The sequence below is a fragment of the Onthophagus taurus genome, chromosome 3, assembly GCF_036711975.1.
Source record: "Onthophagus taurus isolate NC chromosome 3, IU_Otau_3.0, whole genome shotgun sequence".
Taxonomy (NCBI): domain Eukaryota; kingdom Metazoa; phylum Arthropoda; class Insecta; order Coleoptera; family Scarabaeidae; genus Onthophagus; species Onthophagus taurus.
The window spans coordinates 16,083,939-16,111,378 of record NC_091968.1 but is presented as its reverse complement, the minus strand read 5'-3'; the positions used below and the strand labels follow the sequence as shown (position 1 = coordinate 16,111,378).

The 27,440-nt window shown below is 32.9% G+C and overlaps 1 protein-coding gene across 2 annotated transcripts; it reads left to right on the top strand.

The window, feature by feature from the left end:
- Positions 1–823: 823 nt before the first annotated feature.
- LOC111416261 (DNA topoisomerase 2-binding protein 1-like) lies at positions 824–27,440 on the top strand. 2 transcript variants are annotated; one of them, XM_023048229.2, is made up of 11 exons: positions 824–1,002; positions 1,069–1,211; positions 1,264–1,507; positions 4,375–5,019; positions 5,071–5,364; positions 10,860–11,004; positions 11,058–12,382; positions 19,255–19,419; positions 19,468–19,677; positions 26,141–26,604; positions 26,658–27,440. In XM_023048229.2, exons 1-11 carry the CDS (start codon positions 913–915, stop codon positions 26,857–26,859), a joined length of 3,927 nt encoding a protein of 1,308 aa, XP_022903997.2. In that variant the 5' UTR covers positions 824–912; the 3' UTR covers positions 26,860–27,440. The 2 variants fall into 2 exon arrangements, with proteins under 2 accessions (XP_022903997.2, XP_022903998.2); XM_023048230.2 differs by having other exon boundaries at positions 829–1,002; positions 1,267–1,507.

Here is a 27,440-nt window from a genome sequence, read left to right as displayed (position 1 = left end):
AACGCTGATAGATATTGGCGGACGAAAACTCGGAATAAGACAGGCCAAGGTCAGCTCTTTCCGAATATGTAAGCCGTTTATTAAATTTCCGTCTGGTAACGGCTGCACAAGGCCGTGAAGTTTGGTAATTCTGAGGTAAATTGAATGCAGCGCGACGTTTCTTATTTTTTCTTGCTCTTATTATCAACATATCGGCGGACGAAAACTGTTTAAACCCGGCTTAAGATAGAGAAAAGTCCAAGCTTTCCAACCGTGTGCTTAGTTTTTCGCTATCTTTCTAAATAACACAGATATGAGCCCTAGAAGTAGGTGGAAATATAAAGGAAAAAGTTTGTTGCTGAGTGGTTTGTTGCTATCGTCTCGCCGGTGATATTTTTACTGATTTAATGGATTGTTATTAAATGTACAATTTTAGTGGATTGTTGTTAGTATTAGTATTAGTAACGAACTGTCATATAATAATGTTTGTTTTTATTGCTAGTGAATGCCGCTATTGGGGGTTTCCCTGTTGGCATCCCAAAGAAATAAATAAAAAAAATGATCCAGATAAACTGAAGCTGAAAGTCAATATTATTTTTTTTTTTTTTATTTTTTATATTAGTTCATATTATTTTTATTTTTTATTTAGTTATTTTTTTATTTGTTTTTATTTTTTTTTTTTTGTCAAAAAAAATAAAAATTAATAAGAACAACATCATTTTTAACCACATTTAAAAGTTTTATTAATAAAATAATACAAATTAGTCTTATTATTTATAAATAAATTTTGTTTATAAATACAATAATTTTTTTTGTGGGGATTTTTACGTTTTAGGTTGGAATAGATTTAGGCTAAAAGATTTGACATTTGACGTGTTTTTAAAAGAAAGATGTTTTAACGGTTGTGTTAGTTGTTATCAAATAAATATTAATATGTCTACAAATGTACGGATTATTTTCATTATCCCCGAAGAGTACGATAATGAAAACCAATGTTCGGAAGTAATGCAATCTGCGTTTCAAGTAATCAATTTATTTTTTAGTAATATTTTGAGGTTAACGTTGATTGTTTTTAATTTATTCTTTTAGGCATGTAAAGGAAATTCTATGAATGTTGAATGGATTAGAGATGGTAACAGTTTCACAGAAGCCGAACTACAAAAGACGGAATTTGTTGTATTTGATAAATTTGAAGGGAGTTGTTACGAGAAAATTAAAGATTCGAAAGCAAGGTATGTCTAACTCATTTCATTAATTTTTTATTAATTAATGAATATGTTATAGTAGAATCGTTGGTGCATATTGTTTGTTAATTTGTTTAACCGATGGACGTCCAGTACCAAATTTTTCTTGGCCGGTATTTAATATGGCAATGTCGGATTGCGTTGTTTGCACTTCACATATTAATAAATCGAAACGAGATTGTCTTAAAGAAAAGATTCAGTTGATGGGTGGTAAATTTACTGAGGGATTATTTGAACCTAACACACATTTAATAACTGATAGTGTTAAAACTGAAAAATATGTTGTAAGTTAAATGAATGAAACAAATTAAGGAAAAATTTAAGAATCATCATGTGGCTTAAAAATCGACGTTTTTTTTTTAATCAATCTGAAATGATCTAATTATCTAACCTACAAATTGTTTATTTTATAATCACACACAAAATCAATCTGATATACTTAAGAGTAAAGGTATTTTCACTAAACTAGGTGAGATTACAACATATATTTATGGATGAAACACCCTTGTTTTTCTTAGTCTTTTGATGTATAATGTTCATCTAAAACTAATTAGATCTAGAACTAACACTAAACTGAAAACTAGAAACATTCGAATTTAGCCCCACATCTCTCAAGACGGCTAAAGCCGAATGTTTCTAGTTCTAGGTCAAGAATATAATAGAATAGTTTATTCGTGCTACAAATACTTACAAATGTCAAAAAAAAAGATAAAGAAACCGAGAAAAGGCGTAATAAAATGATATAATACAAAATACAATAAAAGTTCAAAATGGGGAAAAAAGAAACATATTATACAGGGTCCTGCAACAGTGTGTCGGGCATCCATAGCTCCTATACCAATTAAGTTAGGAATTTCTTTCAAACGCAGACTTGTACAGGGTGGGCAAATTTGGGTGTTATTATAGGCTATCAGACACAATAAGAGATACAAAAAAAGTAGGTGCCATGTCCCGGTCTCTTTTTACGAGACTAATCCAATCCCCTAAACACCAAATATCTATCTTCTTTTGTTTTTAAGTTATAGCCAAAAAGTCAAATTTTAGTGATTTCAAAAAATGCTTATATTTCGTTTATTTTTGAAATTACAGAAATCGGGTTAATACATTCTTAAGACACTTTTTTGAGTAGAATATACTGCCGTTGAAAAATTTTTAACATAGCTGATAATTTTTGAGATATAACATGAAGTTGTATTTTTTAAAATACAAACTATACTTTATTATGATGTTACTGAAAAGAGCATATTTTTAGCTTTTCAATGATGTATCACACGCATGATGTTTCTGCGGAAAATAAGCGTTATTTTTCAATTTTTAAAATATTAAAGATTAATATTCAAATTTTTAATTATAGTAGGCGAGGAAAACGCTAAATACTACTTAGTTACTATAGCAACGTGAGTTTACTTATCATTTCATTCATGAATTTTGCGAAACGAGTTTCCCGTTTAAGAAGTTCCGCATTATCTTTACATAAAACGATAAAATTATATATAGAATATATTGGAGTCCGCTTTGAAGATGGTACATAAGTCTTCATATCCCCATTCAAACGGTGTTTCAATGGAAAGTCCGCTCCCAGTTTATGATCCCTAATTTTCCTCTATCTCACCCAATTTCAAAAGAAAAGATTGCTGATATCAAAAAACTTCTACATCTTATGTTTGGGGAAAACTGGGAAAATACTACCGCAGATTTCATTCATTGATACCGAACTGTTCTAATCTTACAACCAGTAAGTTGAGTAGAAGAAGATGACAGAGAGGATGAAGAAGATGAGTAGAACTTTATGACTGTTTAGTTCCCGAAGTTGTCCATATTTAATTATTCATTAATTAATACATTTCTTGTATTTTTAATAAACAAACATTACTTGATAATCATTTTTTATTGGTGAACAAAGTCAGGGATAAGATGCTGAGAAATTTAAATTAACTATTCAAAGTTTAATGGTACAAAACCAATTTTATTCTGTCATATTCGTGCAAAACCATATATTATAGCCACTAGGTAGTATTTACTGTCCGGAAAACACAACTTTGTGTTGTATCTCAAAAATCATCAAGTATATTTAAAACTTTTCAACGGCAGTATATTCCACTTAAAAAAGTGTCTTAAGAACGTATCAACCCCATTCCTATAATTTGAAAAATAAACGAAATATGAGCATTTTTTGAAATCACGAAAATATGACTTTTTGGCTATAACTTAAAAACAAAAGAAGATAGAGGTTTGATGTTTGCGGGATTGAATTAGTCTCGAAAAAAGAGACCGGGACAAAATCAACTTAGGGATGTCGAAGTTATATCCACACCAAATTTCAACTCAGCAACTCACGGCTAAGGGGTGGATTTTATTTTTTTTTCACCTAACATAGCGAATTTAAACTATTTTTATTAGGCGTTGACACCCCGTCATCTGTAGCACTCTAATTTTAACGAAAATCTACTTAGGGATGTCGAAGCTATATCCACACCAAATTTCAACTCAGCAACTCACGGCTAAGGGGTGGATTTTATTTTTTTTTTTCACCTAACATAGCGAATTTCAACTATTTTTATTAGAGGTTGACACCCCTTCATGTGTAGCACTCTAGTTGTAACGAAAATCAACTTAGGGATGTCGAAGCTATATCCATACCAAATTTCAACTCGGCAACTCACGACTAAGGCGATGGTTTTATTTCTTTGTAAAGCCGCGACGTTTTTACCCTATTTTATTAGCAGTTTCAAAATTTATTCTGCAATTCTGGGTTAAAAGCAGGTAGTAACCTTCGTAACATTCACTTAACACAATATGATCATATTTTCCATCTTCAATCCGTTTCCCTGTGCGTTTCAATCTTAGCGACGGTATTGCGACCGTGGTGGAATTGACAAAATCCGTCGCCGAAAAGTCGTCGATTATTTAACTGTATATGGTTAACATGATCGATGACGTCACAAAACGTGACGTCACGTCGAAACTTTAAAGTGATTTTACGGTAAACTTTACACTTTTCCGCACTTTTTTTTTGTAACAGCTTACTTGAGTGATTTCCCGTCGATTAAAAAAAAATTGTTGATTTTTAAGCGACATGATGATTCTTGATTTTTTACCAAGACTAAAATTAAAAAATAATATAAAAAAAATTTTTATATTATTTTTTTAGAAAGCTGCGGAGCTGGGTTTAAAAATAATGTTACCTGATTGGGTGGATGTTGTTTGGGAATTGTCTCAAACAGAAAACGTTCATTGCAACGATCAACGATTTAAAACATATTCTTGTCCAACTTTTAAAAATTTAAAAATAAGTACTACTGGTTTTACGAATATGGAGGAACGGGAGAAGTTAAAAAGGTTAATTACTGAGAATGGAGGTACTTATTCCGGACAATTACATTGTGCTACTACAGATATACTTATTTGTAATGGTCCAACAACCTCGGATAAATACAAAGTAGCTAGGAAAACAAATAAAATAAAATGCGTTTCTTACGATTGGTTATTAGATAGTGTAAGAAACGGTTATGCACTTAAAGTGGAAGAATATACAATTAAAAAACCGACTTCCACTCCAACGAAAAATCGTGAAAACATAAATCCTGATTTCTCAGTGATGAGTGCGATTAGTTCCGTGACACCTTACCTGAGTGTTTTACAAGAAACCGTAAACTTATCTATATCGAACTCAAATTCGTCACTTTCTCAAACAAGAAAGAGAAGAAGTTCTACATTAAATGATGTTAATGATATCATCGATGGAATTGATATAAAGTCGGTTAAACAAGCTGGAAGTTTTTTAGACGGGTGTTGTGTAAATCATTTAATATTTATTTTAATTAAAGTTAATTCATATCTTCCTTAGGTTTTTATAGCGGGATTTTCACCGGATCAACGCGAAAAGGTTTCAAGAATTTTAAATTTGGGAGGTGCAACAAGATACGATCAATTATCTGATCGGATAACTCATATAATTGTTGGTGATCCCACATTAAACGATGCCCGCGCTTTGTATAAAAAACATTCCGCCCCCGTCGTTAGTTTGGAGTGGTTGTGTGAATGCATTCGGACGCAATCCGTGGTCCAGGAGGATGAATATATTGTTAATTTGCAAACGCGTGCATCTCCTAATGTTACCGATTCACCAATTTCACAAAAAGTATGCAAGTATTTTTTTTTATTTAACCTTTGAGCGGGCGCGCTCGATTTTATAACATGAGCGGGCGCGTGTCATAAATTTTATAACAACAGGTCCGTATTAAATTTCTAGCTGGCGCACTCGATTTTATTACATGACTGGGTGCGTGTCATATATTTTATGACAACAGGTTTGCATTAATAAGTATTACGTTATTTTTAATAAAACACCCATTTTACTAGAGTAAAAATATTTAATATACAGAGTGGTCCATTACTAATGGGACACAGAGCAACAGTGAATTCCTTACATTAAATTATTACGATTAAACCCAATTTATCTTAGACCAGTTGTTAATAATAACGAAGATACAGATGGGTAAAGTTAATACTTTATTTTCGTTTTTCTTTAATAATTTCTCTAGCTTAAATTATGAACATGAAAATTAGTACATTATTATTTCTTGAGACGATAAATAATAATTTGGTATTAGTTTTGATCTATCTTTCAGATGGCGCTGCCTACCCTAAAAAGCTCTCTTAAGGGGGTATGCCACCTTGAAGACCCGAAAATAATAGGTATTTTTAAAATTTTTTTGCAATCGGACGAAAGAAGTTTTCTAAAAACGGGTTGCAGGGTGTGAATAAGCCACTTTTTTAGTTTTAAATACATATTTTATTTATTAACAGTTATTAAAATTGCATCCGCTGGATGTCGGTAATGTTAGCAAGCCTAACGGTAATGTTAGGCTTGCAAATCGTGCAGGGTCAAACTGTGCGTAGGATTTCTCCTAACGCGTAAGTCGAATAATTAAAACTTCAATACGATTACTTTAGTAAACTCAAAAACTAGGGAAGTACGTAGGACTTTTAAAAAATATTCATTTTTGACGAAATGGTGACGATTTTACAAGAAATGTCGTATTTATCGATAAAAAACGTACATAAAAATAGTTGTAAAACAGAGAATCTGAGACATATCGAAAAACGGTATGTACGTACTTACCTAGAATAAGATAATACAAACTTTTGAAAAAACAAATATTGAAAATCCGTTGAAAATGTGGAAGTTATCTTGTGCACAGATTTGAAAAATGTAGTTTCCAGAAAAACGCGTTTAAAGTTTTCGAATGTAAAAAATTGTATATTTTTTCTAGATACATCTAATCAGCGATTCCTGCACCATACAGCTGTCCTTCCTGAAGCTTATTTTCATCTTTTGCAGCTTTTCTGTCTGAAAGTAGGCTTCTACGAGTTTCTTTAGCCTCATTTTATGACAAAAGTCGAAGCACGCTCTTCCAATTGTTATTGTTATGTGTTGTTATTTCAGTGCTTGCATTATTTCCATAATGCTTGTAAGACCGTCATTAAAATTGCAAGCAGCTATATTAGACGCAATGTCAACCACTTTCTTGCCACTATGAATAGTTTTTGGTGCGATAGACATCTTGTTAAAAGATCTTCACCACGAGTCAACACCAACTGGACAATTGTCATGCTTTGGAGTTTCATCTGTTGAAATTTTATGATACAAAGTAGCCCAGATCTCTTTTTTCATGTCCTTCACGGAATCGCAATTTCTGTCAATAGCCAACCCATAATATAAGGAAAGTTTATCAATTAATTTTCCTGTTAATTTTCCTTTGCCTCCTAATCCACGGGTGTTTCTTTTTAGATTTCGTAACCGTGTGCCCATTCGTTTCTGAACGTGATCGACGCATTCTTTTTTGGTTACTATTACACTGTCAACTACAATTAATGTTACAATTAATATTAAAAACTTTAATCACCTTCTTAAAAGCAAGAATAAGTAATCTTTTATTATTAATTTATAAAATTAAATTAAGATGTTCGTTTTTACAACGACCATTAAACCTTTATTATTTCGGAGCAATCGGAAATATTTAAGAAAACTAAACACGTATAATTATGAATTAAACTAAATTTTATTGAAAGCAGCTCTTGACTCGAATGGCCAAAAAAAGGAAAAAAAGAGACGAAATTTTTCTCTTTCTATATACGAGTTATAGGCAGGCTCACAGTGCGAGAAAAGAATAAAATAAAAGTGCAATTCTAAACATAAGTTTATTTGGTTATTACTATAAATATTTCGTTTATTTTTCAAATTAGAGAAATGGGGTTGATACGTTCTTAAGACACTTTTTTAAGTAGAATATACTGCCGTTGAAAAGTTTTAAACATACTTGATGATTTTTGAGATACAACACAAAATTGTGTTTTTTTAAATACTAACTATACTTTATTATGATGTTACTGAAAAGAGCATATTTTTAGCTTTCCAATGATGTATCGCATGTATGGTGTATTTGCAGAAAATAAGCGTTAATTTTCAATTCTAAAATATTAAAGATTAAAATTCAAATTTTTTATTATAGTAGATGAGGAAAACGCTAAATACTACTTATTTACTATAGCAACGTGAGTTCACTTGTCATTTCACCCATGTACTTTGCGAAACGAGTTTCCTGTTTAAGAAGTTTCGCATTATCTTTAAATAAAACGATAAAATTAAATATAGAATATATTGGTGAGTGTGTTATCCTCTCATCCATTGGGGATTTTCTTTTGCTCAATAGCGACAGTTTTATTTATTAACTTGTTCGGTTAATGTAAAGGTTGATTCATCTGGGAACAAAATGTTTTCAATATGACGAGGGAATCTGTGGCACATATCCATTAAGGTTTGACAAAATTGCGTTCGCCGGTCCGGATCGTTTTCTTTAATTCTGTACCAGTTGTATTTTATAAGGATGCCACTTCTCTAATCGTAAAACCTTATGTAGGGGTATCATAGATGCGACTAACTTGACCCGTTAATTACAGGACGTCCTTTTTTTGGCTTATCTTCTACAGAACCAGTATCTCGAAATTTCCTCTCAATTTTGCTGGCTACTGATTGGTTTATTGGTCTGTCGGGATACTTGTTATTAAATAAAACACACACCTCGCGTTGAGTTCGCGTTCTATCACCATGCCCAATTATCATAAGAATTTCAATTTCAGCTGAATATCGACATAGGGTATGCTACATGGAAAATACTAAATACAACAAAAAATGAGGGTTCTTATTTAAAAATGTTAACTTAGGCATGGTATCTCAATTTTGGGACACCTGTACATTTCAATTTTATCTCAAAGAATGCGCGTTAAAAATATATAACATAAATATACAGGGTGTATCAGCGAGACCAGTCGTTAGACGTTTCTGGGGTTCTGGCGAAAATAAAAATTTGAGAATTCAGTCTTAAGTATTATTAATTACGATCTCTTCGACTAAAATATTTTCAGATTTCTTACACTTCCGATTATACCGGAAGTCGCCACCTACTTTATTTTTTTAAACCTGTATATTTTTACATATTTGGATTTGTCTGTTTTGAAGGTTTATAAATTACTTTACTTTTTCCAATTTGATTCGGCCGTTCTCGAGTTATTCGAATTTTTCTAGAAAAATCTGCTCCAGCAGACATTTGTTCAAAAAATCAGAGAACACTCGATTTTTGGGATATCAATTTAGGATTCAGAACATACTTAAGAAACATGATGGAGTAAAGTGACCACTTTACTATGGCACGTTAACTTTTCGAAATTTGGAAGTACCATAACTTCGTTTTTTTAAATGGCACCCCCCATATTTTATTACTTAGTCGTCTTCGGTGTCTCATTCTACATCTTTTATATCCCATATGTCCCATACCTAACATTAATAATTTGGGAGATAATTAGGGTTTTTTGAAAAATGTACACATCATATGGATATTTAGCCTAGTGTGCCATGAAAAACAAGCCTCAATGAGTTCTTGTCAAAGACTAACTTGTTTACGTCACTTGATGCATGTGAGCTAATAATTATCTGTTAGGTCCCTTAATATTAGTACTGAAAAAAGTTAAAATCGATAACAATAACGAAAGTAATATTTACACAAATCAAGAAATTCTTAATTTATTTTTTATGCATGAAAAGCGCGACAAAGTTCATAGTATGATTCCCAGATCTTCTTTGGCAGCTCGAATTGAGGTGTTGGGACTGGGCTCGAAATAAGCCAAGGTATTCACTTCTTCCGTTACATTATGTACTACATTTTTTGGTCAGTTTAACACGTGATTAATTCGTCCAAAATGCAAAAAAAATTGCTTCTATTCTTCTAAATTTCCCTTTTGTCGTCGGAGGTAAATGTGGATAATTTTCATTAAACATTCTGCAAGTTCTACTAAGAACTTTGTCGCACTTTTCGGGCACAAAAAATAAATTAGGGATTTCTTCATTTGTATAAACATTATTTACGTTATTAATATCCATTTTAACTGGTTTTAGACTCACAAGCATCAAACAACGTAAATCAGACTTTGACGTTTGTCAATAAGTCATTAAACATTTGTTTTCAATGGCACACTAGGTTGTATTACTAGACACTGTATTACAAAAAATAATATCAAGTAGCGATAGACACAAAAGAAACAATTAAACTTTATTTTGTAATAAACATCTACTTATTTATTTGGACAAAAACAACATCGAGTGTAAAACATTCATGCGCTACTAGATTAAAATGTTAGTTAGCTTTTTAATGGGGAAAGAAATGAATTTTTAAGAAAAACAAAATACTATCGTAAAAAGAATGTCTTTAGGATCTCAATACTAAAAAAATTTTGGCATTCCATTTAAACAAAAAGTTGACAGTCGCCATTTTGAAATAATTCGTCCAATTCAAAATATGATATCACCATCATGTAGAGAATGTCCTAAAACATATTACTGCCAAATATTTTGAAAGTAGTGCCCATAGTGTTGCTAAAATACAATAATGCGCTTACTCTGAATCAGGCTGTATAAAATACCTGGAGTGTCTAGGCAATGTATGAAATATTATGAAGATTATTGTCCCTTAGATACTTTACCTAGGTAATGTATACAATTCTTACGGATTACATAGAGTACCTGTTGGTCGACCGGCAATGTGTAAACAAACCCGTTTTAAAATTTAGTTTCCGGTCCCAATAGACCTCTTATTTACACGCACAAAACCTTTGAAATCTTTGTAACAAATAAGACGCGTTCGCACGAAAATTATTGAACCTTTTAATATATTGAATTTTTCTAAAAACTCACTAAAAAATCGAAAAGATTGTAATATTGAAAAGATGAAGAAAAAAAATCTGATTCCAACAAAATTGTCATTACGGACCTCAAAAACGTGCCGAAACCTGTTTATAATACTTTTATATTCCTAAATACTTCACATAATATAAATACGGCCTTATCAAACAGCAATTAATGTGTAAATTTCTTGCCTTTTATACCTTTTTTTGCCGTATAGACGACAACAATAGTTTTTTTTTTAATTTTCTTTTCGCAATGTTCAAAATACATGAATACTGTAGCGCTAAATCCTTTCAAATGCATAGTGTAAGGAAATATATTATATAAACGGATTGTCATAAATTTTATGACGGCGCGCCTGCTCGAAGGTGAATTAAATTTAATTAATATTGTAGGGTTTAAAGTTATTGCGATGCGGATTATCGAAAGAAATTTCAAATTCCGAAGATAAAAAAGAGAAAACGACTACTAACCCAACTGATGATTTTAATGATATAAATAGCGAAATTCTTCAGCAGTATTTAAACCCAGCTTTAACAAGTAAAATTTGATTATTTTGTTATTTTTTTTTATTCAGAAATTATTTTTTTTAGATCAGGAAGATACAATAGCTCAGTTCCTTCAAAATAATCATTTTAATTCAAAACAAATTGATGATAAATCATCCACTTTAAAAGAATCGGACAAAACTCAATCATCGAGGAAAGTTTTAATCGCTGGAAATCCATCAAATATTTCAGTTTCGGAAACTGAAGATGATTTAACCGAACAACCAACGTTTTTTAAGCGAATCAAAGTTGCAGTTGCGTTGTTCGATGAGGATCAAATGGGTATGATTCGAAATTGTATTGAAGAAAAAGGAGGTGAAACGATATCGATTAATAATGATGATGAATTGGCTCGTTTAAATTTAAACGACGTCGATTTTATCGTTGTTCCCGCTTTTATTTATAAAAATTTAAAAAAAAATTATAAAAAAATTTGTGATGTTGCCTCAAGGGATGCTAAAATTGTTACGGAATTTTTTATAACCGATTGTAATCAAAATTTGGAAATTGTTTCGATCGAGTATTATCATAAACCGGTTATTCTAAAAAATATAACTGAAGATAATTCAGAAAATGGCCCCTTACACGGAAAGGTAGTTACAATTTCATCATATTCCGGTACAGAAAGATGTTTCTTAGCGGATTTAGTTGATAGACTTGGTGCTATTTATCAAGAACAATTATGCAGAGTTAATAGGAAAGATATATTAGCTTCAACTCATTTAATTAACCCAATTGCTGAGGGGAAAAAATACGAAGCCGCTGTTAAGTGGGGACTTCCCGTTATTACAAAAGATTGGCTTTTAGATTGTTGTAAAAGTGGCAAATTAAAATGGGAAGGAAATTATTTAGTTGGAAGTTCTAAAGCGCCACCAAAACCAATTGAATCAGAATCTGATTCTGATGTGTCGTCGGAATCTGAAATTGAATCGAATAATGATTCCGAATTAGAATTAAAATCACCTAATAAATTAAAAGAAAATGTCGATACTAATATACAAAAAAATTTAATTAATAAGATTTGTGAAGATTCGCCGCAAGTTCCGAGTGAAATTACTCCGTTTAAAGACATTGCTAAACGATTTGAGGGAGATCTTAAAAAAGGTGTAATTAATAAGATTTGTGAAGATTCGCCGCAAGCTTCGAGTCAAATTACTCCGGTTAAAGACATTGTTAAACGATTTGAGGGAGATCTTAAAATAAATTTGTCCGCTTTAACTCCCCCACTGCCTAAATTATACAATGAAGTTGACACGCCTGAAACGCCATATGGAAATTTTTTGAAATCAAATCCATCTCCGAGATTACGTAAACAATGTTTGCAATGGATTAATTCACTTCCATACACTAAACCAAAACCGTTAAGTACCGTACGTATAATTTCAATCAATTTAATTTTTTATAACGAATTATATTTTAAATTCTAACGGTTAGAGTATGAAAATGCACTCTTACTGGTTTAAAGTTATTATTTCCTTCAAAAAGTTATAGTTTCTCAGAAATCAGAACTACAAAAAATAAATTTATCAAAACTACTCTCGCTTTAAACTTAAATAATGATATATATTATAATATTTACAATGAAACGCACGAGATGAATATTTTCAAATAATTTGGTAATACAAATCAAATCATACCATCAGAATAAAAAGTAAATTACATTAGAATAAACTAAATCACTATATTGAGAAACCATTTAACATTTATGTCTGATTAAACTAAAACTAGAACTAACACTAGACCTAGAAACTTTCGGGTTAAACCGTTCGTCTTTTGTAAAAATTTAGGAGAAATAATATGTTTTTTGTACTTTTAAACTGGTCTTTAATTAGATAATAAACTGGAGTCTTACTAGTTTCGGCTACAAGCCATCTTCAGAGACTAGTTTTTGGACACAATCATAGATTAAAATATCAATTTTACATTAACATTAACGTAGAACGTTCTAAGTTTTTAAAATGTTAACGTGATTGTAAGAGTTTTGCTATAAACTTTTATATTTTATTTTGTACCTTTACAAAAAAATTTTATTATTGTGTCCAAAAACTACTCTGAAGATGGCTTGTAGCCGAAACTAGTAAGACTTAAGTTTATAATCTAATTAAAGAGCAGTTTAAACGTATAAAAAACATTTTATATTATTTCTCCTATACAGGATGTTAGGTAAACATGCGGCAAAAATTCAAGGGGTTATTCCTTGGCCTATTCAAAGAATAGTGCGTCCTATGATGATTTTTGAAAAACCCCTTTGTTTCGAAGATACAGGTGAACAAAATTTGCGACAACCATATTCGATATTTGTTGAAATTATTAATGTAAATAAAAGTATGGCGTACGTCACTGAGTTTATCAAGTACCTAAATACGTGTAAATACGTCTGATCAATCGCATTTGTTTAGATTGAGCATAGATTAGATATAATATATTTGTTATATAGATAGGCAACTATAAACGTTTGATTGAAATGCGCAATTACTTTTGGATACTGTCACCTACAGCGCTGAAATCATTGGCAGGCGGGAAATATAAATTAAATTGGTTATTTGAAAGTTTTGTCGATGTTTTTTTACGAAAACATTGCTTGGTGACAAAACTTTACAAACTGTACAAAATTTTAAACGCATTAAATTTTGCCGTTTACAATGTTTTCCAAAAAAAACATCGAAAAAACATGACTAGGTATTAAGTTATTATTTGGTACAGGGTTTATTAAAAAGTCTTTAAATGAATAACAAAGACTTTATTCTTTAATTTTTTTAATATTATTTATACCACATCGTTTCCTTTTAATTTTATTGTATTTATCCAATGCTGCTTCCTCATGGCTGATTATAACATCAATCGAAGTACTTATTGTAAAGCAACATCAACAAATCGCTAGCAACTGTTCCTCTATACACAATACAATCATGCAATCAAAAATATTACTATGTCAAACCAGTCGAACTGACAACTCAAAAAATAGCCAAAATGGGTTCTGTAATCGAAAGCAACGCTATAAGTGACAGTATCCAGAATTAAACGTATGCTCCCCACTTCATTAATGCGAGTGACTGGTGCAAGATTGAGTGACGTTTGGTTGTTTGACGTGTCTTTAACAGTTAGTGTAGTACTTTATTATGATTTATACGAACACCAAGATGATTGACATGTATTTCATGTATGGACTTGCTGATGGCAATTCATCAGAAGCTAGATGATTGTACATTCAATGATTTCTTGCCCGTAATGTCCCCGACCGAAAACATTTTCACACAGACGTCTTCATGAAACAGGCTCATTAAAACGAAGTGAAGGGCCAGGAAGATCAATGACTGCAAGAACGATACAATTGGAACAGAATGTGATATGATAGAGGAAGATTCTAATAGTTCTACGTGAAGAATTGCAAATACTTTGACTGTAAGTCATTGAACAGTTTGGAAAATTCTTAAGGACAATTTGTTGTATCCATATCACATTCAACACGTTCAAGCACTAGAACCTGCTGATTTTCCTTCACGAATTGCATTATGTCAATGGATATTGCAAACATTAGTTCGCATCCCTCTATTCCTGACACATTCTTTTTACCGATGAAACCAGTTTCTCAAGAAATACAATAAGGAATTTTCAGATCAGATGAAAATACCCATGGTATGTGAAGATCATTTTCATCATCAATTCTCCTTCAATGTTTGGGTTGGAATTGTGGATGATTATCTAATTGGACCGGTATTTCTACCAGGAAGACTTAATGGCACACCACGCCACTTTTAGGCAGAAACGCTGCCTGAGTCTCTGGAGGATGTACCATATGCGACAAGAATTGCAATGTAGTTTATGCACGATGGTGCACCACCACACTTCCGTTTGGTTGCTCGTAATTTTTTAACAGCAACATACGGAAGTCGCTGGATTGGTCGTGGTGGGCCACACGCATGGCCTGCTCGATCCTCAGACTTAAACCCCCTGGATTATTTTTTCTGGGGATATCTGAAATCATTAGTTTACACTACTCTAGTGGAGAATTTCGACGATTTGCGAAATCGGATAATTGCTGGGTGTAACTCAATTAGAAACGACCTTGGTGTGCTTGAAAGAGTTCGGCAGTCAATGGCGAGAAGGAAGAAGTCATTTCGAACATTTATTGTAGATTACGCAACTTTACATGTCCTTTTTGATAATAAAATGTTGTTACAATTGCAAATTTTGTTCGCTCTGTATCTTCGAAACAAAGGGGTTTTTCAAAAATTATCGTAGGACAAAATATTCTTAGAATAGGCTGTGGAATAGCTCCTTAAATTTTTGCCGCATGTTTACCTAACACCCTGTATATTAAAAACTTGTAGAATGGATTTCGAATATAATTCTTTCGAAAAAATGTTTGACATTTTGCATGCTGTGTTGCAGCCTTCTTCAGAAACAAGTTGGAAGTGACGAAATCGGCTAAAATTTGACAATAAATACATGAAAAGCTAATCAATAACTAATTAGTGTCTAATTGTCAACTAAGTTGTTTTTGTCAAATCCGGGTGGAGAAGGTATCGTTCAGTTCACTAGCATCTTCCATGTGCGGCTGTCTCTATCGCTTCTCTCGTCAATCTTTGGAAGTAATGTCCGTTTCTTGCTAGCACTTTCGTTTTGTGAAACTCTATGCTGTGTCCTCCTTTGTGGCAATGCTCTGCGACTGCAGATTGTTTATTTTTATTTTTCCCAGTCGGACATCTCTGTCGTGTTCCTTGATGCGGCATTCGATGTTATGTCCAGTTTGGCAAACGTAATATTTCCCGCAACTGCACGATAGCCGATAGACTCCCGATACCTTTAATGGGGTTAGTTTGTCTTTGGCTATCGGAAAAGCGTTTTTTTTTTTTTTCAATTCGTTCCATTACACCTAAAACATAAGGAAGGCAGATAAAACCGGTTGGTGTCGTACTTACCGAGCCATCCTTCTATTTGCGTGGTTTGGTGGCTCGTCGGATATCCTTTATCGTATAGTCGTTCTTCTGCAGCACATCCTCTAGGAATCTTTCTTCTTTCCTTTGGGTCTCTTTATCACATATCCTCTCTGCTCACTGGAATAAGGCTTGAATCACGGACCTCTTCTGTTGTGAGTGGTGGTGGGATGAAGCCTACGGGTACCTATTCCTATGCGTCTACTTTCGATATACTCCCAGTTCCATGCCCCCATCTGTCTTCCTAGTGACCAATACATCTAGGAATGCCAACTGTTTTGCAGTTTCTGTTTCCATGGTAAATTTTATCATGGGGTGCTGTGAATTGAGGTGGTCTAGAAATTCCTGGAGTTATAGCTTCGTTTTCCACGGACGCTTCCTCTCCAAACTTCTCCAAGTAAAAATTGGCGATCACAGGTGACGGCGGTGATCCCATGGCTGCCCCTTCGCATTGTTCGTAGAATTCTGCCTTCCAGCTAACATATGTCGACGATAGGCAGTACTCCACTAGTCCTGGGACATACATGGGCAAACCCTCCGGGATGAGTTTCTGGCGAAGACCATTCATGGCATCTTTGACTGCTACTCTGGTGAATAGAGATTCTACGTCGAAACTTACCAGGATATCCTGTGGGTCTAGCTTTATACTCCTGATGGATTCTACAAAATGTGTGGAATCTCTGACATATGACTCTGTTTTACCTGTAAAAGGAGACAGAAACTTGGTAAGGTGTTTTGCTAGCTGATAGATGGGAGAATTTATGACACTGACAATAGGGTGTAGTGGGACCTCTGGTTTATGAATTTTGGGTAATCCATATATCCTTGGTGGTATTAGAGCAGTGGTGTCCACTAATTTTTGACCAAGATCGACTTTTTATATAAATGTTTTGCCAAGATCGACCAAAGGGTTTAAAATCTTTTTTTGCATTTTAAAACTCACCTTCCTTTTTTACCTACTGGCTCCTCCTATCATATCGCACCTTTAACACTAAAGTGACTCAACTCAAATAATAATGTTTATAGGAAAACAAGCGGCAATTGATAGAGGACACCTTTTTATGACATTTTATGATTAAAACTAAAAATATTTCATTTAACTCATTTATTAATATTTTAAGTTTTAATACAGATATTAAATTGAGCTTCCAGGTGCATTGGTACATGTTTGACTTATTCGACACTGCTGTGAGTCTACAATCTTTTTAAAGTTGGGGATGTAATTACTTAGGGCATTTCTCAAACAAGATTCTAAATGCGTATCTGTCAATGCCGTTCGGTATTTAGATTTTATTATTTTCATTTGTGAAAATGCAGTTCAGGTGAATTATATTGAACCAAAACATGAGTACAAATTCTCAACACATTTTCGAAACTTTGTATACTTGTCTTACGATAAATATTTTCAAAAATTTTCTTCAGATACCCTTACTTTAACATAGATATCGTTTTGCAGTGTTATGATTTCTAATTTTAACTTATGTACATCCATTTCGAACAAGTTGAACAGTTTCTCTGCAATTTTTTCTATATTTATATTTTTATTAAACGAAAAAGTGATTAAAAGTGCCACATCATCATTTTTTTTTAAATCTTGAAGACGATTGTCAAACTCTGCAATTAGGTTTTTAAATTCATTTTTATACCTATTTAAATCGATGTCGGTAGCAGCACTATTTTTTAATTGAGACGTCATATTGGGAAATGAAGTGAAATTATTATTATTCATTATGTTCAGTTTTTTTTAAGGTATTTACAGAACTCATCATGTCAAAAATTGTTTTATTCTGTCCTTGAAGTTCTAAAATCATATCATTCAGCTTACTTGTAATATCTCTCAGAAAAGACAAATCTAAAAGCCAAATATCATCTTCCAACAACCTATAACAATCCTGTAATCGTCGCCTCTTGTAATAAGAAATTGTTTAATTTCGTCAATTAAATCGCGAAAACGCTGTAAGAACTTGCCTCTATTTAACCACCTGACATCAGTATGCATCACAAGTTCAGTACATTCTTCGTGGCCGCTTTCTTCTACGTATAATTTAAAAAGTCTTCTTTGTAAACTTTTTGCCCGTATAGAATTGCTGATTTTAAAAGCTATGATCATGAGTTCTTCCCTCTTAAGAACCTCTATAAAATACTTCTTCAAAGACTCCTCTTGTTTTGTATTTTTAATTATGTCTTCAATGTCTATTCAATGTCTTCAATTTCTTTTAGAACGAAACTTGTATTCGATAAATGATTTTTTTTTCTGGAACCATTACAGTAGATTAAATCAGACTGTTTGAATATTATTTGACGTTTTCTGTGCATTTTTGTAAAGATGGAAATAAAGTTTATTATTATAGCTAATTTTGGTAAATTCAAAAACCTGGGTGTAAGTACGTATTTATGTACTTTGTTAAGGAAATTTAATTCCTGCTGTGTGAACTGGGTGATTGAGAGATTATATATGTGTCATTGATTTGATTGTCTTTTGTCTCTTTGTATTTCTCAACCATGCTAATTTGTCGTTTTTCTTTTTCCACAAAACCTTCAGTAGTTTTTCTTTAAATGAGTGTGCTTGTATGATTACTATTAACTTTCAATTTTGTTGTAAATAATCAATTTCTAGGAAGCAATATTTTAATTTGCTTTATAATAATAATAGTCATGGTTGCTTATCCTTTGTCGTTTCCCAGCTGAGATTTGTTTGTGTTTATTAATTAATTTTATTTTATCGACTACTTGTCCGAACGTTGTATTTTATTTTATATTTTTATACATACGCAGTTTGGTTATGATATTTTTAGATATTCTTGCATGAAATATGTTTTTAAAGCATGATACCGGTTATTGAAATCACATTAAAAATTCCGTAAAATCAGACATAAATAAATGTTAAATGGTTTCTCAACATAGTGATTTAGTTTATTTTAATGTAATTTACTTTTTGTTCTGAAGGTATGATGAAGATTAGTTTTTTTGTATCTGTTACCTAGGTTCATGGTTTTCATAAAAGTGTATTACCAAATTATTTGAAAATATTATATATCTTGTTATCCGAGTTAAGTTTAAAGCGAGAGTAGTTTCATAGTTCTATATTTAAGCTGTTCTGTGTCTTTTGATAAATTTATTTTTTGTAGTTCTGATGATGCATTGTTCAGGCGAAACATGTCAAAATAGAAATTATAATTTTTTAAAGAAAATAATAAATTTACCAGTAAAAGTACATTTTCATACTCTAACCCTTAGAATTTAATTATAGACTGGTTAAAAATGGACTTTAATATTAATTTCGATTACAATAAATTATATTTTAGCCCTTTTCTGAATTAAAACGAAGATTATGGAAGAAAATTTTACACGAAGATGAAACTCCCAAAAAAATCCCGCAACCTAATTTTGAATCAACCCCGGAAGGAACCACCGATGAAATTAATTTAAGTAGTATTTTAAATAAAAATGAAACTCAGGAGGAGTCAAATGTAAGTGTATTATTTGTTTCTTTTTAAGATTTAACAATTCTTTTTTAGGATACCCCGCGGAAAGCTTTAATAAACAGTAATTTAGATAAATTGCAAAGAAAAATATCGATGTCAAATAACCAAAATAGTTTAATCCGAAAAAAATCGAATTTTAATCAAGAATCTTGTAGTGAATCAGTTACGGAAATTAAAAATTCTCAAGCAGGGACTGTTGGTTGGGAGGAGTATTCGCAAAAGGAAAAAAAACAAGAACAGATTGTAATGGTTTATTTATAATTATTATTTATTTAACGCTGAATAACAACTAAAACCATAGCTAACACTAGCGCTGAACTAACACTATACCTTTTCAAGTTCAAATTGGCACTGATCTTTGATTATATATAACATGGATTGAGCTAACTGAATATATCTACTAACAAAAATGTGGCTCAAGGTGAATAGACGCAGATGGAAAGCGATAATGTGAAAGTGTAACAAAGATAGACATAAAACGGTACTAAACAGACGGGCGCATGCGCACAAAAGTGTCAAACCTCTTCCATTTGACGTTTATCGTTTTGTTGTGTCACAGCCAGTCACACCGTTATGTTTAAAAATGTATTGTTTCGTGTGCAAAGTTCGCGATAATACAGTTTCACATCACCTGTAAGTATTATAAATGTTATTTCTAATTGATAGCTTTTTATCTTATAAATTAACGCACGCCCATTATATGTCAGTACGCTTCTATGTCTCTCTCGGTTCGATCACCTTGCGCAAGCTATCTCTCTCGTTGGCTCAATCCATATTATATATAATCAAAGGCACTGATGAAATTCAAAATGGCATTAAACAAAACTAATGCAACTGTCATAATCAAATTGGCATTGATTAAAATCGAAATGACATTAATCAACATCAAATTGGCATTCAATAATTTAACAAAACAATCTTTGATTCGTGATTAACGTTTTAAACGCATAATTTTACTTGGCAATAAACAATATTGTTAACTCAAAAGGTGACATCCTCCATGTTTAAAATAGAGGTGATGTGCTTTTGAATTCCGGCTATAAACTTGTCACAGTTAGTTACATTAATTTTGGGAATATTGTTTCTAATTATATTTTCTAATTTTTGTATTCTGTGCTCTGTTTGAGACAAATTTTCTCGGTCATTTCCTTCCAAAATATTTATAACTGCATTCGCCAAATCCGCCTTTATACCTGCTTTCAAAATAGACCAAGAGTGTTCAATTGGGTTTAGCATTGGACTGCAAGGACTTAGCTTTACAAATTTATGATGAAGAAATTCTTGTTCTTCAACACTTGTTCAATTCCACAATGACAAGGAGCACTATCAATGACTAAAGCTGTTGACCATTAGCTATCTTGACCTTTCCTTAAGCATTGCCTAACAAACTTGGCAGCAATGAAAGTACAACGACTTCCCTTTTTTGAACGACCTTGACTTCGCGAGATAAAGAAATTAAAGTTTGTTTCGTCTAAATAGATTGTTTTCACTTTTAAGCTCAAGCAAACTTCTTATGTATTCAGATGTTTTTGTTTTCAGTTCGACGGTGTTGGTTCTTTCCGGTTCAAAACGTATTTGTTTTAATGTAAACATGAGGCCATCAAGGTGTTGTCGAATACACTCCTTGTTTACATTAAGCTGAAACTCATTTCGTAATGTTTCTTGCAACTGCTTAAGTGTGAGTTTAGAGTTTTCTTCAACTTTAAGTTCAAAGAAACTGTGATGGTCATCTGTAACTTTTATTTTATGTTTTCCTTCTCTTGGGTTTTCTTCTTGATTATTTACCCATCTCAACTGTTCTTTTTGCAACACCAAGAATTTGAGCTAAATTTCACCAGACGCAATTCGTATTGTAAATGGCACAAATTTAACGTTTTACGTTTGCTGTTTCCTTTTTTCTTAATATAAGGCATTTTGTAGATATAGTAGAAACCACGAGAGCAGGCAGTGACAGATCGCTTAAAAATGGTATGAATCAAGATATGGACGTACGACTTAGATCATTTCACCACACACATTTAAATGTAGGTTATGTTAGTAATGGAGGTACTGCGGGATCTTGGGGGAGTGTTGGAGGGAAATTAGAGAGGGAAAGATCAGATATGGGAAAGGAGACAGAGACAACTATTATAGACGAGCGGGCTACTCGGTAACTGAGATAAATAGTAGACGAAGGGTGGGTAGGGAGATGTGGAGGGAGTTGAGAGATAGGGACCGAGATGTGCAGAGACAGGAAAGAAGGACACAAATAAAAGAGGGGAGGTATAACGAAAGGTACAGGGACATAATTAAGGAGGGGCTGCCTAGATACTTGTTATTAGAAGGAGATGAGGAAGGGAAGAAGTTGGTGGCTAGGTTCCGTTGTGGAAACGAGGAGAGAGCTAACAGATACTGGATGGCCGATGAGGAGAGGTGGTGTAGGCTATGCAGGGAGGAATAGGAAACGTTGGAACATATGTTGAATGGGTGTAGTGAGTTGAGGGAGGAGGAGTTGGACCGAGGGCAGATCTTAGGGGAGAGGGGAAACGATGGATGAGAATGGTTGTGGGGGTGAGGAGACAAAGGGATGGATGAGGGGAGGATTGGGCCGAGGAGCCGAGGGTATGGAAATGGAGGAAGAGGGTAGAGGGTGAAAATAATATACTAATGACATATATTAAGATGTATTAAGGGGAAAATTGTAAATATCAAAAACAATAAAATGCTTATTAATTGTTAGTAATGGAGGTTATATGTCAAACATTGTCAAAGATATTATCTAATGATTTTTCTTTCAAAGAAAACGTTTTCGGCTTGTGAAAACACTAACAGATTCATGACAACGCTGACAAGACGTTTCGATTTGAGGTTATAATTATAGAGTTACATCCCTTAGAAGAACAGACCTACTTTTTCGACGTGGCCATTTGAATTGTACAGCAGACATATTAAACTAATGCTATCTCTTTCTAACATACATTACTTTCTAGCGGTTTGTGAACTACGTATGGCGTTTGTAAGAGCGGAAAACGATGATTTACTGCCAGCTCTCGTGGCGTCTACTATACATAGTTTGTTATCAGTGACGATTTGTAATTGATTAATGTCATTTTGATGTTGATTAATGCCTATTTGATTATGACAGTCGCCAAATTGGTTTTGTTTAATGCCTTTTTGAGTTTGATTAGTGCCAATTTGAACTTGAAATAGTATAGATCTAGAACTTGAAACATTCGGGTTTAGCCGTCTTTAGAGACGTACGGATAAAAACCGAATGTTTCTAGGTTTAGTGTTAATTCTATCTTTAGTTAAAAAAATATACAACTATCTAACACTAGAACTAGACAGTTTTGGGTTTAGCTGTGCGTCTGAAACGTGTGAAATGTCAAGATGACAGTTGTGAATGAATACAGTTGTATATAAATTGTCATAATGACTGACAGTTACGAATAATTGACATCTGACGTTTATGAACATAATCCATTTGGTATTTATTAACATCGTTTCGAGTTGATAAAATAACATTTGTTGACTTGTTTTTTATACTTGTTTATTATTATGTGGTTAACTTCCATCAGTCTGGTTTTGGAGTTTGAATTAGGGCCGGCTGTACAATGTGCAAACTTTCCGATAAAATTATTTGGCCAATAAGTTAGTTTGTACTGTATTACAATGTACGGATATTTTTGTCGGTGAGATTATCGGCAGTATAACTTATCGGGTACTCAACAGGGCGGCCTTATCGGCCCCGAGTCAAATTGAGTAACCCCGTAATGCAACCGTTCATATGAACGCGCGTCAGTTCTTGCGTTCATATGAACGGTTGTATTTGAATACATTGGATATCAAAGCGCGCGGTTACAAATCGCAAGTCAGATTATTGTCATGTGAATGGAGCCTTAGGGTGCGTTTACGTTGGAGCTGCGATAAACGATACTAGCAAAATAACGATATTGTTGTCACAGTTTTATATGCAGGTGTTTATATTGGAGCAACGCGTTGTCACACGCTTGACAGCCGACTAACGATAAGAGCGATACTAATTGTATTCCCTATTTTCTTTGCTATTATCAGGTGTGGTCGGCATGGATATCGACTGTTTAATTAGTGAAATTTTTGTTAGATCCCCCTTGTGGGACCAAAAAGATAAAAATCACCACAACAAATCAACGTTCCACTATAAACAGCATATCATAGAAACGAATTTTGCGCAGCTCTTATCGCTGCTCTCATTGCTGCTCTTATCGTTTATTGCAGTTCTTGTTCCAATATAAACACCTGCATATAAAACTATGATAACAATTTCAAAAAACTATATACAGGGTGTATCTGAATGACTGCAACAAACTTCAAGAGGTGATTCTTCTCTCCAAATAAATAAATAAGTAGATGTTTATTACAAAATAAAGCTTAATTGATTCTTTTGTGTCTAGCGCTACTTGATATTTGGACAAAAATAACATCGAGTGTAAAAAATGTGCTACTAGATTAAAAACTGTGCTTTTTGATGGGGAATGAAATGAATTTTTAAGAAAAACAAGATACTATAAAGAATGTTTTTAGGATATCAATAATAAAAAAAATTTGGCATTCCATTTAAAAAAAAAGTTGACAGTCGCCATTTTGTAATAATTCGTCCAATTGAAAATGTGGTATCACCATCATGGAGAGAATGTCCTAAAAGACCTAAAACATATTACTGCCAAATATTTTGAAAGTGGTACTCATAGTGTGGCTAAAAAAAAATAAGGCGCTTACTCTGAATCAGGCTGTATACTATATTCCATACACAATGGGCACCCTGTATATGTTAATTTAAACATTTTCGGACCCGCGGTTTTCTTTTTATCGCGAGTTATATGAAAAAAGTCCCCGGTTTTTTTACGGTACCGGCAACTTTGTTAACTTTGCGATTTTTTTCTCGAAAACTACAGTACTAAAAAATTTAAATTTTGAACAAGTGGTAGCCTGATGTATTCTTAATGAGTGGCATATTTATTTTTTTCGATATTCCATACAGTTTCGCGGAAAATCATGGTTTAGTAAGACGCCGTTATGTCGAAAATAGTGATGTTACGGATATGAGTTTAGCGTATGCGGAACCGGATTTTTTAATTCTAATTTTGCGGATGCGGATTTAACGGATGCGGAGTTATTGAAAAAAAGTTACGTACTAAAATTTTAATGAAAATAATATTTCTATTGTAATTAATAGTAATCTGTAATTATTAATTTGTATTTAGTAATTATTTATTATAGCTCCGTTAAAATATATGCGGATGCGGATCCTCAAAACAATACGGATAATCCGCAGTTGCGGATGCGGATGCGAATATCCGTTACATCACTAGTCGAAAACGGCTGAGTGGATTTCCTCTCGGATTTGACCAAAATATGTCAAATAATTGCGTTTATCGGTTTTTCAAAGTTTTGTCTCTATTTTTTTTAGAGCGATTTAAGCTAATTATAAATTAAACAGAAACAGAAATAAACTCTGCGTGGTAAGGGGGAGTTCCGTCCAATCGTAAAAGATGGTGCGTTCCAGACAGTACGTTTTTAGTACTGCAGTACGCGTTTATCTTACCTAGTTTATCCTGGTGTGTCTGTGGAACACACACCAGGACCATTTTTTCCGATTGGACGAAACCCTCCCTCATGGGGAAAAACTACTACCAACTAATTCTTATTTCGCCGATAGTTAATAACGCTGAATAACAATTAAAACTAGAATTACATGCTTAAACACTAGAACTAACACAAGACCTAGACCTCAAATAATTTGGGTTTAGCCGTCTTGAGAAACGTACGGCTAAATGCGAAAGTTTCTAGATCTGGGTCTAGTATTAGTTCTAGTTTTGTATTACCACTATCACTACAACTGACATAAGGCCTAGAACTAGAATCATTCGGATTTAGCCGCACGTCTCTCAAGACGGCTAAACCCGAATGATTCTAGTTCTAGATCTTGTGCTGGTTCTAGTGATAGTGCTAGTGTAAAACTAGAACTAACACTAGACCTGCAACTAGAAAGTTCAATAAAAATTTGCAACACAATGATATCTAGCGCTACCTAGCACTGTCACTAGAACTGTGACTAGAATTAACATTAGACCTAGAGCTAGAAACATTCAGGTTTCTTTTCAGGTCGTCTTAAGAGGCGCACGGCTAAGTGGATTGTTTCTAGGTCTAGTGCTAGTGTTAGTTCTAGTTTTAGTTGGTATTCAGCGCTAGATTGTTGTATATTTTCATTAAGCTATAATATATCGAGATTTTATTGTACCGTCAAATTATATTGACATGTTGCATTTTATGTACATAGGTTTACTTCATAGATTAACCGTTAACCCTATACGTACGTTGTGTCAGTTGTGTGTCATGAAAATTTTTTTTAAACAATTATATTGTCAAAACGATTCAAATTTCAAAGAAAGACTTTAGCGTTACCAACCTACGGCACAAATTACTAGATATTTGGGAAAAAGTGCTACCAATCGACTCTTATTTCACCGATAGCAATCCTACCGACAAAAACAGCGAATATCTTCATCCTCCCGATAAGTTTATTGGCCGGATAGTTATCAGGTAGATTTATCGGTATATTGTACAACCGGTCCTTAACAAGTTAATTAAAAAAAATGTTTTGAAATTATCAACTAAGCTACCAACGTTACAAAATTTAATTTAAAAACATTTTTTATAAAAATTAATTATTTTTTAATAATTTTAGCCTACGCCAGTATTTATGCTATCAACAATCGAAAATGAATTAAGAAAAAACCTAATAAAACAAATCGGAGAATTAGGAGGAAAAGTGTCAACTTTACCATTTTACGATCCCGACGGAACGCATCTTTTAGCACCGAAACCACAGCGTACAGAAAAAATGTTATCCTGTATAGCAGCTGGGAAATGGATTCTTCATCCATCGTATATTGAAGCGTGCACGAAAGAAAATCGATTTTTAAATTGTGAACCATTCGAATATGGAAATCCATCAGCGAATAAGGATATAACGGTACAATTTGATAAAGATAAAAAGCTTTGGATGGAACCTTTACATTATTGGAGAGTTGAAGTAGCTAAAAGAGGATATGGAGCTTTCCACGACATGAGAGCAATAATTTTTGCTGCTAAGCGAGATGCTATGGTGAGGATAATCGAGGCTGGTGGTGGGATGGTTGTAAATGCTACGTAATTATTTTTTATTTCATTATTAGATTTGAAATTAAATCTTTTTATTTTAGCGCACCTTTTGAAGATAATATCTACGCAACTCATTGTTTAATTGATCCGAAAATAGTAACCGATTTTTCTTCTTTTATCCCCCTTGCAAAACAAGGGATATTTTGTGTAAATATTACCTTTATTTCCGATTTTCTTTATCGGAACGTAAGAGATGATCGGGATGCGTGTTTACCAGAGTTAGCTAAATATTATCAAGATTAAAATTAGTTTTATTTAATTCAGGTTTATACAAATATCTATTAAAGTGTTTGATTTAAAATTTGTATTTTAAAATTAAATGGAAAATACGACTGGAATTGCAAAATTGTGTTACTCAGAAAGTAATATTGAACCGATTACCAACAACAGTTACATCAAATCTATTGGGTATTGTAAGATGACTTTCATACAGAACAATTGTGGCGATAAAGTCCATATAGCGTGATTATTTATCTTCAATTCCTAAAACTTTGGGGAAAAAAAACATTTCTCTAATCGTATATAAACAAGATTGTTTCCGCCGTTTCGTTATCAGTAATTATTTAAGTGTGAACGAGACGATTTCGTTTTCGGCGTGTTCGATACGATTATAAGATTTAAAATTTTAAAACTGGTTTTATTAAAATTTTAATATCATAAAGTTGAATGAAAGGAGTTAATCCTTGATCTCAGTTTTTGCTTTTATTATAAACCTTTCAATGATGTTCGTATTGTTAGTATTACACAAAAAATTACTTTAATTCAAGGTTTTAAAACGATGTTAATTGTTTCGAAATTAATCAAAATACATTTTTTATAAACAA

Coding starts and splice junctions, on each gene's coding strand:
- LOC111416261 (XM_023048229.2), top strand. CDS start 913: ATGTCTACAAATGTACGGATTATTTTCATTATCCCCGAAGAGTACGAT. Junction 1,003..1,068: donor TAATGCAATCTGCGTTTCAA/GTAATCAATTTA, acceptor TTATTCTTTTAG/GCATGTAAAGGAAATTCTAT. Junction 19,420..19,467: donor AAACTCAGGAGGAGTCAAAT/GTAAGTGTATTA, acceptor ATTCTTTTTTAG/GATACCCCGCGGAAAGCTTT.